Source organism: Tupaia chinensis, unplaced genomic scaffold (genome assembly GCF_000334495.1).
Source record: "Tupaia chinensis unplaced genomic scaffold, TupChi_1.0 Scaffold000416_1, whole genome shotgun sequence".
NCBI lineage: Eukaryota > Metazoa > Chordata > Mammalia > Scandentia > Tupaiidae > Tupaia > Tupaia belangeri.
In genome coordinates, this window is record NW_006159921.1 from 1672522 (window position 1) to 1688283 (window position 15762).

The following is a 15762-nucleotide window of genomic DNA, read 5'->3' on the forward strand; positions in this document are numbered from 1 at the left end:
ATTTTCCTCTCAGGATCTTGGGCGCACATACATACATGCCCAGCGTGAGTTTTAAGCCACCAGATCTAGGACTCGAACTGTAGTCGACTATGCGGGAGTCCAATAATGTAACCATTACACCATCTGCTCATCCTTGTTTTGCATTTTGTTGAAATTTCATCAGTTCAATGTAGTAATACAAGTTATCTTGTAGGAAAATGAATTGTATATAATAAATGTAATTAATTAGTTTGATAGAATATACATTTTTTAGAGAGATTTATAGGGTGTATGTACTCACCAGAGAGGCAGGAAGAGATAGAGAGACAGAAAGTGAGAAATCACCCCCCGGGGGAGGGGGATGGCCATGCCTGCAATTTATTCAATTCCATTCTCCTCTCAGGATTTTGGGCATGCACGCAAATGCGCCTGGCATGAGTTTAAGCCGCTGGGTCCAGGACTTGAACCACGGTCAACTGCATAGGAGTCCAGTGATGTAACCATTACACCATCTGCTGGTTCCAGAAAATACATATTTTAAAATATGACTGATAGGAGGTATAAAGAAAAGGTGGACGTCCTTGGTGTGGAATGTTTGACAAACACTGACCCTAATCAGCTCTACTCTGACTTTTTCTAACAGTGTCAATAGTGCTGTCACTGGGGCCAGGAAGCAGGGTGGTGGTTAAGAAACTGGACTCCCATATGGCTGACCGCAGTTTCACTTCTGGACCCACCAGCTTAAAAATCATAACAGGCGTGTGTGTCCAAATTCCCAGAGGAGAATGAAGGAGGAGGGAGTGTGGCATGATCATCCCCCCAGGGAGTGATTTCTCACTTTCCCTCTCTCTGTCTTTCTCTGAGGAGTGTGCCCTACGACAAAAACCGTTACAAAATATTGTACCATCACCATTGACAGGGCACTCAAGCCAGGCAACCCTGGGTTTGAAGCCTGACTCCACTACTGCCCTCAGCATGACCTGAGCATTTTGACTCATTTCTCCAACCTTTGTCTCATCATATGTTAAAGGGGAATAATGAATACTGATGGAACTCATGTTATAAGTGGTTATGTGGATTGAACAAGACGGAATGGTCTAGTCCATTCATTTGTGCTCCAAAACAGTGTTATCAGCATTATAGTTTTATGTGTGTTCTTTGTTTCCACAACTGGGTTATGAGCTGTTCTGGAAGGCCTGGCCTTCCCTGGCTTAGTGCCTTGGGCATGGTATGTACTCAGTTGATCTCTGATGATGAGCTAGAGATATGTCCTTGTGGTCTGGTGAGGATAATCTAAGGCCCAGAGAAGTGCAGCAGCTGACCACTGAGCCCGGTGAGGAAGAGGTGGATTTCAGCTCATTGTCCCAGCTCTCTCTGGAGGGGCTCCTGTTGCTGGAAGCTGAAGGTAGCCTTGCCTGCTGCCTCTAGAGCTGGCTGACTCTTAAGCTTCCAAAGAAGCCTCTGGTTGTCCTTAAGCTCAGTCTTCCTGTCCTGATGGCCTGCCCACCCTCTCTGCCTTCCAGATTCGATCTCTAAAGAAGCACTTTTTCCTTTCTCTTTCTCAGTTTCTGGGGTGCATGTGGACAGGAGGCACAGATAGCCCCAGACTGGGCTGCCATATGTCCCCAAATCCTGGTTTTTATACCTGGACCTCTCGATGCAGGAACCCACTGCCCAAAAGTCCTATTTGCTTCCCCTGTTGGCTAACTCTGCGAGCTCTTTGATCACTTTTACAACTTCATAATTATGGGCTGTAATGGGCTGGGGTGTTTGAACGTCACAGTAATTGCTTTCCACTGTTCCTACCCCAATCCTTCAAAGAGAGAGGGTGGAGAAGTAAGAAAATCTCCAGAGAAATACATTTGCCCCCTCTAGCCTCACCTCCTGCTATTCCAGGCCAGGCTGAACTCAGGGTCTCATTCTGAGGTGCCAGGAGTCCCAATTCCGTGACTATTGGGTGACCTCTGCCCTTGGCCAAGTTCCAGACATATGAGATTGGCAGTAGCATTACCCTACCAGGGACTTCTTTTCCGCTGCTTCTGCTCCCAGATTCTTGCTTGGAGGACTCTAAAGACTGGGGTTCCTCTTCTTCCCTGCAATAGCCAAGGTGGGAGGACTCCCTGGGAGGAAGTGGGTGGGGAGATGGAAGCTGAGACCTCTCCATTTCTGCAGTCATTTCATTCCGGAGTCCTGTGAATTTCCACTCAAGTAGCCTGGCAAGCCTGGGCCTAGGCTAGGCCTGGGTGCAGAGGGAGGGCCTGGCTCAGCTCCTAGGGGAGGGAAGAAAGAAAGAGGGAAGTTATTCTCCTACCAAAGGAGGCCCCACTTGAGTATCTCTACTGCCCCTCACCCCCAGCTCCAGGCAACGGGTTTTTAGGGGCCCCTTGGCCCTTGTCATTGCCCAGGGAGTGGGGAGCAGGGAGCAGGGGCTGCTCCCAGCCTGCCTGGCAGGAGACCTGCCCCAACAGGCTCTCCCAGGGAATGCAAGCAGAGATCAAAGAGCTGAAAGTGTGAGTAAGTCCCTGAGCTGGCTCCTCTTCCTGCCACCACTACTTGCAGGATTAACTCCTTCAGAGACTGAGCAGGGGCCCTAGAGGAGTGACTAGATGGTCTTTTGCTCTTGGAGGAAGGCCAAAGGGTTGCCCTACAGGCCCAGGAGATGCAACACTAAGGCCAGAAGCAATTCCCTCCTGTGTCTGTCTGTTGGTCGTTTGCCTCCACCCTACCCTTAGCTCTTATCTCCCCACTTAGCCCATACACAGGACCCCTAGAGTTCAACTTTTTGTTTTCTTTCCAGCTCTGCCGCCTGTTCTGCCTGGTTGGGTGGATTCTGGTTCTCAAGTCTGCTTTGGAGCCCTTAGTGCCACGCATGTGCCCACACACAGTGGTGTCCTTGCGGGAACAGCCTCTTGAATTCCTCTCCACTGAGTTGCTAATGCTACCCAAAGGGAGAGGGTGAAGGGATAAGCACTGGACACGGACTCCTCCAAGTCCTTGAATTGGAGCCAGAGAAAGAGTGGCCAAGCAGAGCATGGAAGGGGGAGAGAGCCTGCTAGATGAGCTGAAGCTGGGCTGTGTGGTAGAGGTCTCATGAGCGAGCAGATACCTGCAGGTGCCTCTCATCAGACAGGGCCGGCAGGCCCAGCTCTGTCAGCAGGTGCTCTCTACTTCTCTGTCTTCCCCTCGTCCTCTGTACTCCTCCCAAGGGGAGCTTGGCGCTCTCTGTCTGCACATCTCTCATGAAGGCAGATTGACTGAATTTCCATGGTAGGGACCACATCATTTATCCTTAGTCCAGATTCAGTCAACCACCAGTAAACTCTTGTGAAGGGTTTGTTCTGTTACAAAAGGAAAGACTGAATGTTGTCCTATGGAGGCAGCTGGAGCCAGGTGAGCTCAGGGGTGGTGTGGGAGATCTCAGTCCCACGGGCCCCTGGTGTGTGTCTGTGTGAGTGTGCAGAGGTGCAGTGTGTGCAGAATCCTAGGAAGGGGTGGAACTGGGGGCAATGAGGCCGGGCCATGGACAGGCTGTGTCCTCCTCTGACTCTAACCAGAACTCGGCTGTGTGTCTCTGCAGGCCCGGATGGCGGGCGAGCGAGGAGCTAGTGCTGTCCTCTTTGACATCACTGAGGATCGAGCTGCTGCTGAACAGGTATCTAAGGACACTGAGGTTTTCCAGGAGGGGGCTGAATGGAGGAACATAAAGCTCCCAGGGAAGGGAGAAGTCACAGAAGCCTTTGCGGCCATTGTCCTTCCTACAGCTACAGCAGCCCCTGGGGCTGACTTGGCCAGTGGTGTTGATATGGGGGAGTGACGCCGAGAAGCTGATGGAGTTTGTGTACAAGAACCAAAAGGCCCATGTGAGGATTGAACTGAAGGAGCCCCCAGCCTGGGTAAGCACTCCAGACCTCCAGTCCCTTCCCGTGCACCTACCCTCACCTCAATTTGTCTTGTGGCAACTCCCACTAAAAGAGAGAGTGGAGACCGCTGATCCAACTTCATCAGGATGCCTCGGGAGGAGTTTCTGTCCCTCTCTGGGCCTCATTTGTAGGATGGATTGGGCCTGGTGGGCTCTAAAGTTGTTTTCAGCTCTATGACTTCATGGCATGGAATAGCACAGCCAGAATGAAACCCTGGCCCCTGTTGGTGTCTCTCCAGTGGCTGAGAACCTTACCCAGTGCCTCACTGGCTCCCACCTTGTAGAAGCTCCCTTCCCTTCCCAAGCATATGGGTTTGCAGATAGTACTCCCAGCTGACATCTGGAGGACACTCTTGTGAGTGCCCTTGGGCAGAGAGGGACCACCTAACCTTGGGTGCAGGTTCAACTCCACCTCATCCCCCAACCCGGAAGATTAAGGAAATGTTTAGTCCCCTGTGTCTCCTGAGTTTCTGTGTTTTCTCTTAAATTGACCCAGCTTCTTGCAGAAGTATGATCCCTTCCCTCTCTGCTCACTCCTACAGCCAGATTATGATGTGTGGATACTCCTGACAGTGGTGGGCACCATCTTTGTGGTCATCTTGGCTTCAGTGCTGCGAATTCGGTGCCGCCCCCACCACAGGAGGCCGGTGAGTAGTTGGGTCCCCAGATAGAGGTGGGCATGTGAAGATTTGTGGAAGGGTGAGGGCAGGAAGGAGAAAGTAAGGAAGTCTTATGTGCATGGAACAGTTTCCATTCAAATACCATAGCATCTGTGTTTGTTGACGTCTAGCAGCCTGTCCCTATAGGCTTGCTCATTCATTCATTCATTCATTCAAGAAATACTGAGTTCCTATTGTGTGTAGGAATTATTCCAGGTACTGGGGACAGTGTAGCAAAGAGAATGACAAAAATTCTCTACCCTCAAGGAGCTTTCATTCTAGTGAGAAGAAATAGACAATAAAATAAATAAATACATAGTATTTTAGATGGTGGTATGTGCTACAGGGGAAAAAAAATAGAAAAAGGAGAAGGAATGCAAGGAGATAGGGTCAGTTTTTAAAAGCAAGTCCAGAGAAGGCCATATTGACAAGATGACATAGCCAAGACCCTGAGGGGACAAGGTCTGTGCAGCTGTCTGGGCAGGCAGTGATTGAGACAGACAGAACATGCGTGCAAAGGTTCGGAGGCAGATGCAAGCCTGGCATGTCTGAGGAATAGCATGAAGGCTGGAATAGAGGGAGGGAGAGGGTGGGGCAGAAGGTGGGGTCAGAGTTCACGGGGCCTGGTTGTAGCAGACTGTTCAGGCCATTGTCACGATTTTTATTTTCACTATGGTTGAAATGGGAGCCACTGGAGGGTTGTGAGCAGAGAGAGTGCCTGACTCAAGTTTGTTTTGTTTTGTTTTAGAGAGATTTTTGCTATAGAGTGTGCACTCGCCAGAGAGAGAGAAAGCGAAAATCACCCCTTGGGGAGTATGGCCACACCGCAGTCCCTTCTCCCCCGTTTTCCTCTCGGGATTTTTGGCACACACGCACACAAATGCACCCACCATGAGTTTTAAGCCTCCGGGTCCAGGACTCAAACTGCAGTCGAGTGGGAGTCCAGCAACATAACCATTATGCCACCTGCTGGTCCCCTGACTCAGGTTTTAACATGATCACTTCTACAAGTGGGAGGCAAGGCTGGGGACAGCAAACCAGATGATAGTAATGGTGTCTTGTATTAGGGAACCAGCAGTGACAGTGATGAGAAATAGATTCTGGGTATATTTTGAAGGCAAACCCAACAGTTTTGCTAATGGTAGGTTGTGGGGTGTGAGAGACAGAAGTCAAGGATGGCACTAAAGTGTTTGGCCTGAGTAGAGAAAAGAATGAAATTGCTGTTTACCGAGATGGGGGAGACTAGGGGAAAACAAATGTGTGTCTATGGTGGTTAATAGGATTAGGGGTTCTGTTCGGGGCATGTTACATCTGACATGTTTATTACAATAGATATGCAACTGAAGCTCCCTTCCCTTCCCAAGCATATGGGTTTGCAGATAGTACTCCCAGCTGACATCTGGAGGACACTCTTGTGAGTGCCCTTGGGCAGAGAGGGACCACCTAACCTTGGGTGCAGGTTCAACTCCACCTCATCCCCCAACCCGGAAGATTAAGGAAATGTTTAGTCCCCTGTGTCTCCTGAGTTTCTGTGTTTTCTCTTAAATTGACCCAGCTTCTTGCAGAAGTATGATCCCTTCCCTCTCTGCTCACTCCTACAGCCAGATTATGATGTGTGGATACTCCTGACAGTGGTGGGCACCATCTTTGTGGTCATCTTGGCTTCAGTGCTGCGAATTCGGTGCCGCCCCCACCACAGGAGGCCGGTGAGTAGTTGGGTCCCCAGATAGAGGTGGGCATGTGAAGATTTGTGGAAGGGTGAGGGCAGGAAGGAGAAAGTAAGGAAGTCTTATGTGCATGGAACAGTTTCCATTCAAATACCATAGCATCTGTGTTTGTTGACGTCTAGCAGCCTGTCCCTATAGGCTTGCTCATTCATTCATTCATTCATTCAAGAAATACTGAGTTCCTATTGTGTGTAGGAATTATTCCAGGTACTGGGGACAGTGTAGCAAAGAGAATGACAAAAATTCTCTACCCTCAAGGAGCTTTCATTCTAGTGAGCAGAAATAGACAATAAAATAAATAAATACATAGTATTTTAGATGGTGGTATGTGCTACAGGGGAAAAAAAATAGAAAAAGGAGAAGGAATGCAAGGAGATAGGGTCAGTTTTTAAAAGCAAGTCCAGAGAAGGCCATATTGACAAGATGACATAGCCAAGACCCTGAGGGGACAAGGTCTGTGCAGCTGTCTGGGCAGGCAGTGATTGAGACAGACAGAACATGCGTGCAAAGGTTCGGAGGCAGATGCAAGCCTGGCATGTCTGAGGAATAGCATGAAGGCTGGAATAGAGGGAGGGAGAGGGTGGGGCAGAAGGTGGGGTCAGAGTTCACGGGGCCTGGTTGTAGCAGACTGTTCAGGCCATTGTCACGATTTTTATTTTCACTATGGTTGAAATGGGAGCCACTGGAGGGTTGTGAGCAGAGAGAGTGCCTGACTCAAGTTTGTTTTGTTTTGTTTTAGAGAGATTTTTGCTATAGAGTGTGCACTCGCCAGAGAGAGAGAAAGCGAAAATCACCCCTTGGGGAGTATGGCCACACCGCAGTCCCTTCTCCCCCGTTTTCCTCTCGGGATTTTTGGCACACACGCACACAAATGCACCCACCATGAGTTTTAAGCCTCCGGGTCCAGGACTCAAACTGCAGTCGAGTGGGAGTCCAGCAACATAACCATTATGCCACCTGCTGGTCCCCTGACTCAGGTTTTAACATGATCACTTCTACAAGTGGGAGGCAAGGCTGGGGACAGCAAACCAGATGATAGTAATGGTGTCTTGTATTAGGGAACCAGCAGTGACAGTGATGAGAAATAGATTCTGGGTATATTTTGAAGGCAAACCCAACAGTTTTGCTAATGGTAGGTTGTGGGGTGTGAGAGACAGAAGTCAAGGATGGCACTAAAGTGTTTGGCCTGAGTAGAGAAAAGAATGAAATTGCTGTTTACCGAGATGGGGGAGACTAGGGGAAAACAAATGTGTGTCTATGGTGGTTAATAGGATTAGGGGTTCTGTTCGGGGCATGTTACATCTGACATGTTTATTACAATAGATATGCAACTTGGAATGTCACACAGCAGCTGGGTAAAAGTTTTTCTCATGGGACACTGACAGAAGAGCTTAGTGGTATGATCAAGAGGGTGTTACGAGCAAGGCATAGCCTGCTGGGTAGTGCCACGTATGAGCCCCACGGACACAAATCCCCAGGCATGGTAAACTGACTGTGATCTAACTGAGCAATTGGGTACTGTCCAGGCTGGGTCCACAGGGCAGAGCAGAGGAGCCCTTGCCCCTTTCTGACTCCCACTCCTCTTCCCAGGATCCCCTTCAGCAGCGAACAGCCTGGGCCATCAGCCAACTGGCTACCAGGAGGTACCAGGCCAGTTGCAGGAGGGCCCGGGCTGAGTGGCCAGACTCAGGTAGCAGCTGCAGCTCAGCCCCTGTGTGTGCCATCTGTCTGGAGGAGTTTTCTGAGGGGCAGGTAAGGCAGGCCTTATGGTTCACCGCTGTGACCCAGATGGGGAGGGAGACTGAAGCTGGGGCAGGGTGGGCAGGCTTAGGGCTGACATAGGTACCTTGGCTGCATCTGCACCATGTGCATCCTGAGTGGGGCAGAGGTGGGGAATCTCCCTGAGGTTGGTCACTTTCCTGGCCTTCCAGGCAATGAGCACTGCTGTTCGTTGCAATGTACCACGTGCTGGGCCTCAGCGGCGCTTCACATGTGTTATCTCACTTTACAATAGCCGCATGGCCATGAAGGGTGGGAGTAGATTAGTTTTTATCCTCATTTTACAGCAGAAAACTGTTAGGAAACTTGCCCAAAGTCATACTAAGTGGTGAAATCCAGGTCTATGGATACCAAAGCTTTTATCTTTTCTATTCTACTGTGAGGGTTTTTTATAAGAAGGTAATGGTAAGAGAGAGGTGCCAGAGAGGATTGGGGGACGTCCTGGTTACTGGCCACTCCCATGGCTACAGAAACCTTTGGACTGGACCCTCTTGTTTTCTCCAGGAGCTACGGATCATTTCCTGCCTCCATGAGTTCCACCGTACCTGTGTGGACCCCTGGCTCCATCAGCATCGAACCTGCCCCCTCTGCATGTTCAACATCGTAGGTAGGAGGCGGGCTAGAGATTTCCCTAAGTGCAGGTGGATGGATCTAAGTCGTAGCTTCCCTCCGAGGAAGCTGAGGGGAAAGCAGACCTGCTGAGACCGCCATTTAGGCTCCCAGGATGGCCATAGACTACTCTAGAGTATTGGTCTGAGGGGAGGGCCACTCACACTGCAGACTTCCTTATTATTTAAAAACCATTTGTGTTTTTATGACAGCATATTCTATTCTAAATCTGGGTGATTTCTATACTTATTCTTCCAATTTTCTGGCAATAAAGTAATATTCTAACAAAATTAGTATAACAATTTTCTAAAAGATGAAAGTGAAATATCTCAAGGAAAGAGAATCTTTTTCTAATTCACCCAAAGGCACAGTGTGGGCTAGGGGTGACTCTGAGGGAAAGCGCCCCAGATGGCTGGTGGGCAGAGCAGGGAGCAACATGCATAGTGGAACTCCCAGAATGACCTGGCTGGAGGGAGGAGGGGAGTCCCAGGCACAGACGGCTTAGGGATGTACTTGGTCCCCCAAACTCTGAGCTCATAGACTATGCAGGGTCAAATAGGTTAGCCACAGCCACCCTCTCCGAATGCATTCTCCATAGGTTTGTGGAGTCGAACACCTATGCTCTTGGTTCTTTTTTCCAGAGGGAGATTCATTTTCCCAGGCCCTGGGACCCTCTCGATCTTATCAGGAACCAGGTCGGAGACTTCACCTCATTCGTCAGCATCCGGGCCATGCCCACTACCACCTTCCTGCTACCTACCTGTTGGGCCCCTCCCGGAATGCAGTGGCTCGACCCCCACGATCTGGTCCCTTTCTACCATCCCAGGAGCCAGACTTGGGCACTCGGCCCCATCGTCACCCCAGAGGCACACATCCCCGGGCTCCGGGGGAGCCACAGCACCTGTCGGCGGCCCAGCACCCCTATGCACAGGGCTGGGCACTGAGCCAAGTCCGATGTACCCCACAGCACCCTGCTGCTTGCCCAGCAACCCTGCGTCGGACCAGGCCTCATGACAGCAGTGGGTCTGGAGAAAGCTACTGCACAGAGCGCAGTGGCTATTTGGCAGACGGGCCAGCCAGCGATTCCAGCTCAGGGCCCTGTCACGGCTCTTCCAGTGACTCAGTGGTCAACTGCACAGACATCAGTCTGCAGGGCATCCATGGCAGCAGCTCCACCTTCCGCAGCTCCCTGAGCAGTGACTTTGACCCCTTGGTGTACTGCAGCCCTGAAGGGGATCCCCACGGGGAGGAGATTCATCCTAGTGTAACCTCTCGGCCCCGTTCCTTGGACTCGGTGGTGCCCACAGGGAAAACCCAGGTTTCCAGCCATGTTCACTACCACCACCACCGGCACCACCACTACAAAAAGCGGTTCCACTGGCATGGCAGGAAGCCTGGCCCAGAAACTGGAGTCCCCCAGTCCAGGCCAGTTGTCCCTGAGACACAGGCACAGCCAGAGCCCCCTTCTCCTGATCAGCAGGTTACCAGATCCAACCCAGCAGTCCCTTCAGGGCAGCTCCCCAACACACGGCGACCCAGGACCCTCATGGAGCCAGCTCCTGGCCCAGCTGAAGCCTCCAGCCCTGACTGCAGTCCTGGCAGTCTTTTCAACTTGCAGAAATCCAGCCTTCCTGTCCGACACCCACAGAGGAAACGGCGGGGGGGTCCCTCAGCGCCCCCCCCAGCCTCTCGGCCTCAGGACTTGACTGCACACCCAACTTGCCAGATTCTTCCCCACATCGGTCCCAGTCTGGCATACCCTTGGTCCCCAGAGGCCCACCCACTGATCCTCAGACCTCCAGGCCTGGACAGGAGGCTGCTACCAGAAACCTCAGGCTCCTGTTACTCGAACTCACAGCCAGTGTGGTTGTGTCTGACTCCATGCCGGCCCCTGGGACCACACCCGCCTGGGGAGGGGCCCTCCGAATGGAGTTCTGACACCCCAGGAGGCAAGCCGTGTCCTTACCCACACTGCCAGGTGCTGCCAGCCCAGCCTGGTGAGTTTTCAGGGGAAGCGGGTATGGTGGGGAGGAGAGACTAGATCTGGAGATTGCAGGACAGCTGGAGTCAGCCATTGAGGGGCTGATGGAAGCTGAGGATCCAGCAGAGGTGACATCCAACGTACTGAACAACTGGCACAGCCTGAGACGTTGGCTGCAGCACTGGAGGGCCTGGGCTCTGCCAGCTTCCGTTGCCAAGTCAGAGGGAAGCCCTTGGGAGGTTCAGTTCTGTGGCTGAGGCATCGCAGCAGTACTGGGAGTGGTTTGGGGCAGCAGCTCAAACTGGTTTAATATTGTAATGATTGGTGCAGCTTTACCAATGCTCACAGCTCAGTATTGGCTCTAAATACAAGGAAGGCCAAAAACTGTTCCTTGAGGGAGTACCTGACCTTAAAGGAGAAATAATTACAGATAACATAATACTAGGCTATGTGAGAATGTGGAAAATAAAAAGAAATCACAGGTGGTTCCCAGAAGCCCTGCGGGTCCTTAGGTTCCTCTCAGCTGGGTAAAAGAACTAGGACTTCCCTTCCAAGCACCATTAATAAGATCAACCTCATTTTCCTGGAAACTCAGCGCGTCCCTGAATTAGAACCAATGGTGATAGTGTAAATTCTCAACTTAACTTAGTATTTATTTGCCCAAATACTCTTCTTCCCCTTCTGGCTCTCCACCTCCCACTCTTCCCCATCTTCGCTCATGTGCAGCTAACACAGCTCCTGGTCTACAACCCTGCTGGGAAAACCCTTCCACCCCAAAAGGAAGCCCAAAGATCCTGAAATATAAAGCCTCATGGTCTAGGAACCCTGTGGGCCACACCTGAGAGCTGCTATCACTCATTCGTTCATTCATTTCCTCCCTCTCACCCTTCCTTTTCCCTTCCGGTGTGTGCTCGCTCTGTGCTAGTTTCAGGTTAGGCTTTGAGGGCATGGAGCTTGCCAACCAGGATATCTTAGCCATGTGTGTGATGGTATTTTTTTTTTGGTTATGTTTGGATCCTGTCATGTGTACTTTCATCAATGCCCAGCCACCACTCCCTTTCTCCCCAACGCAGAACTTGTTTCAGTGCCTCCCTTCCCCTCACCCCTCCCATGTGGTCAGTGCCTGGTTCTGTCCACCGTCTCTGCTAGCTTCGTCATATTCTCAAGTCTGGTACAACGCCCCCTGCCAGTGACTTAGGGACGGCGTGGGGATCGCTTGAGGAGCCTCCTAGTTCTTCCCTTCCCTCTCACAGGACCATGAAGGCTGGTACACGTCCAGGGGGCACCCTCGCCCAGAGTTGTGCAGCACAGCTGCCATGCTCCCCTGCCTCCACACTGCTGCCATAAACTGCCCAGCCGTCTTCAAAGGTCTTCTGGCCACAGTAAGGAAAAAGCCAAGCTGGGTTGACCTTCAAGGATCTAACACCAACTGGTCCATCTTCCTTCCCTCATTTTTCAGTCTTTCTCCTCCCTTCCCCTGCCCTATGCTTTAACTAAACCATGTAAACACTTCTGGAATATCCTACTGCCATCCTTATTCCCTTAAATTCAATTAATGATTACCTATTCCTACAAGTCAGCTCATTTTTTTTTCTTTATTTCTTCCATGAGTGAGTGAGACAAAGACAGCAGGGTTATGATGTCACGATCTACCCTCAGCCTCAGCCAGACCTGCATCACGAGCATGCACATGTCTGGAGTATTCAGGGAAGTATCTGGATGCGAACCCAGAACTTTCCCACGCGAGTCAGCCTCACAGAATGTTGCGCTTTACTGCTACACCACTGTCTGGACCCCAAGCCAGCTCATTTACCCTCACTTCCAGGAAACCGTTCCTGATTGCTGCACATGGACATGGTCTCTCCCCTTCCTCAGTGTTTCTCTTACAACCCCAGTCCCATCCCACTGGCATCATAGCTATCTGTAGGCCTCCTCTCTACAAGGTTGTCGGGTCCCTGCTTATTCTTTTTGGCCTTCTACTTGGCACACGGTAGCAGGCGAAGTTCATGTCAGATGCTTAATAAATATTTATTGGGTGGATGAATGAATAGTAAATAATGGTAACACCCTGGTCGCTATGTATGTTTCTTTCTCTAGATTTGTTTTTCTCTCCCCTGTGTCCCAACTGGGGCCCCTCTCAGCTCTCAATCTAATCACCCTTTCCAGACACATTCCCGACACAGGTGGGAGAAGCTGGAGCCTGGCCTGACCCTCAGTGACCTCTTTCTTCCCCTCTTTCTGAATGCAGGTTCGGAGGAGGAGCTCGAGGAGCTGTGTGAACAGGCCGTGTGAGAGGTTCGGGTCTAGCTCCAACCTACAGTGTGCTCTGGAAGAGTCCTGCTCCTGGGAGAAGAAAGGACCTCAGCACACACCCCCTTTTTGGCCATCCCTCCTGGAACCACTGGAAGAAGAGTGGCAATGGTGGGTGGTGGGAGGCGTCGTTTCCTGCTCCCAGCTGCAGACCTTGACTGGGGAACACACTTGCAGTGCACCTAGTCTATCCAGCCAGGCACCCAGCTACTGCCGGTGTAGCTGGATGGTGACTAGATCCACTGAAAGCTGAGTTTTCTGAGGGCAGGAAGCTAGGTATGGGTAGATGAGTGTTATAAAGATGCTGCTCCTTCTCCCAGCCGTACAGGTCTCCCTGGTCCCAGGCCTCATGTTTGTATCAGGCAATGGGTCAGCCGAATGTGTGACCCCCTACCCCACTCTCCTTTTGTGAGCTCAGCACACCAGCTTTGGCCCCTCCCCAGTCAAGCTGCTGCATCGGGAGCGACCCTGGTGCTATCGTTTCCTTCCTTGCTGATGGACCAGGAGTATAGGTGAGCCCTAAGCCTTAAAAAGGGGGACCTCTATAGCTTCTCCAGGCAGTGCCTGCCCTTATGCATATGGAAGAATGTTTCCTCCTTCTTGTCCTTAAAAAGGGGTCTTAAGTTGTCAGATGCACTGTATTAAGTCAGAGAGGAGTTTCTGGGAAGCCACGGTGTGGAGGTCTGTCCCTGAGGTAGGTACACACCTTGAAGGACTTGGGGTGAAGTTGCTGATCTTCTCGCCATTCCAGCGGCCCCAGTTCCTCTAGAGGTAGTAGGGAGGGAATAACTCTTCCTTGAAGGCCTCCTGTCTCAAAATCCCAAAGCAGGAGGAGAGGAGAGAATTTCTACTAGACTTGATCTGGGAAGAGGCAGGACAGAGTAATGGTAGAAAAAGCAAAATTATAGTTGAGTAGGGAAAATAAAGAGTTCTTCTCTGAGAGAAGATTTTTTGAGAGCAAGGATGGGGAACAAGGAACAAAGGAAAAGCAAAGTGGGTTTGGAGCTCCCCAGTATAAGCCATACAGTCCAGGGACCACCCGGGGTGGTGTGCATCAAGGGTAGAGTTGGAGCAGGAAGTCTGACCTGGGCGACTCTTACCGAGTGGGCAAGGACTGAAGGGCCTTCTTAGGGCAGCCTGACCATTCATTGCTGGCCCCTCAGGCATTGTCCTATTTGGAATGTGAATGTGGGGGCAAAGTGGACACAGGAACCCACTTGGAAATCTTCTTCCCTGAAAGTCAGTGGGGAGACAAGCACCTAGGCACCCACATGGGTATTTATATCTGAACCAGACAGAAAGATGCTTGAATCAGGCACTATGTTGAGAAATGTATTTATTTGCTAATATATTTATCCATAAATGCTGTCTGGTCTTGTGGTTTTGTTCTGTCATGGCTGTCACTCAGGGTAACTTGATCTCCTTTACACTGAAAGAAATAAATTATTTCTGATATCAGAGGCTAGGTTCTGACTTAGGAAAGGACAGAGTGGCGGGCTTGGCAGGAAGAACTGGTTTGTAAACCCCTAAAAGCAAGGAAAGAGAAAACTTGATTGAATTCTTATTGTGATACAGTTATCAGCAATCTGTATCATTATCGTTTCTAAATTGTTTTCTTTGTTAGAGAATGTGTGCACTTGCCAGACAGAGGAAGGAAGAGGGAGAAGGTACCCCCTAAAAGGGGCGTGGTAGTCCCACTGTAATCCCTTCTCTTCCATTTCTCCATCCTATTAAGATTTGGGGCATGCACACCCACATACACACTAGTGCATGCTATTCATGCACACACCTAGAATGTTTTTTAAGCCCCTGGAGCCAAAATTGGAAGCACAGTTGGCCATGTGAGCTTTAGCTTCCCTTAACCATTAGGCTACAGGGCTGGCCTCTTATTACTGTTCTGTTCCCTTTGTTTATTTTACCATGCTTCAGTGCCTTACTTTGCCACCTGGGCATATATGTTCTGTGCTTCATTTTCCCCATTCATAAAATGGGCCTACTTCAGAGTTGTTACAAAGCTTACATGAGACCGTAAAAAGTGAAACATGTTCCAAATGCAAAGTTACTATTCAGTGGTAGAAAACATCCAAACCCCCATCTGAATATGAACACTGCAGGTGTGCCTTGAAGGCCACTTAGGAGGCTGGGCTGGAAGCATAGAACCACAGGACCTGTAATTATTTATACCCTAAAGCTCTAATTCAAACACAAATGACGCACTCTGCCTACACTCCGTGCTGTTGTGAGAACCAAGCCAGCGTATGAAGAATTTCCGAGGACCAAGAGAGGCCTTTGCTCTCTTCCTCACACTGCGCAGTTTCCCCCCTTGTGCCTCTCGGGTAAAGGTCTCGTAGGGGCGGTGGTTGTCTGAGGCCCCATTCTGAACCAGAGAGCGGCTTCCCATGGGATGCAATTTTTTCAAAAAAGGACGAATCTCCTAGAGATGTTCTTTACTAAAGAAACTGTGCCTAAATGCTAAGAGCTGCACAAAGTATAAATTATCAGCCGAAATGAGCAAACGTAAAGAGTTTGTAAAAAGTAATTAAATATGCATTTTTCCGCTGTCGGCTCCCGGGCCTGCATTCCTGTGGACAAACGGAAATCCTACCGCGCTCTCGCAGTTAGGAAGACGTGGGGTGGGCCCTGGCTGTTTTCCTACTCTAGAGATAATCCAGAGGGAGACAGTGGACTCACTGCGCCAGCGCTTTTAAAACCGGAAGGCAAAAAAGAACTATCACGGGGTTCCTCCTAAGGGGACCGGCGGTCGGTGCCAGGGGCCTAGATCAAACAGCCCGCGCCGCC

General features: G+C 50.5%; 2 protein-coding genes and 1 long non-coding RNA gene across 5 annotated transcripts in view; 2 read left to right on the forward strand and 1 right to left on the reverse strand.

The window, feature by feature from the left end:
* Window positions 1–13470, forward strand: part of RNF43 (ring finger protein 43) — a 78725-nt gene extending 65255 nt beyond the window's left edge. Inside the window, exons 3-9 of one of the 2 annotated variants that reach the window (XM_006154644.3) lie at window positions 3557–3631; window positions 3741–3872; window positions 4441–4545; window positions 7875–8036; window positions 8568–8670; window positions 9314–10669; window positions 12902–13470. In XM_006154644.3, the coding sequence (XP_006154706.1) occupies window positions 3557–3631; window positions 3741–3872; window positions 4441–4545; window positions 7875–8036; window positions 8568–8670; window positions 9314–10669; window positions 12902–12945 (1977 nt within the window). In that variant the 3' untranslated portion in view covers window positions 12946–13470. Of the gene's footprint in view, window positions 1–3556; window positions 3632–3740; window positions 3873–4440; window positions 4546–7874; window positions 8037–8567; window positions 8671–9313; window positions 10670–11906; window positions 11930–12901 lie in introns of those variants that run through there. The other variant, XM_027774244.1, reaches the window with a different exon arrangement.
* SKA2 (spindle and kinetochore associated complex subunit 2) overlaps window positions 1–15762 on the forward strand; it is a 1094818-nt gene that overhangs the window by 787545 nt on the left and 291511 nt on the right. The window lies entirely within an intron of this gene.
* Window positions 14283–15743, reverse strand: LOC106735507 (uncharacterized). 2 transcript variants are annotated; one of them, XR_001370802.1, is made up of 2 exons: window positions 15655–15743; window positions 14283–14392 (listed from the first exon to the last, which is right to left on the reverse strand). It is a non-coding gene; the product is annotated as an uncharacterized LOC106735507 (long non-coding RNA). The 2 variants fall into 2 exon arrangements; XR_001370801.1 differs by lacking the exon at window positions 15655–15743 and adding an exon at window positions 15181–15648.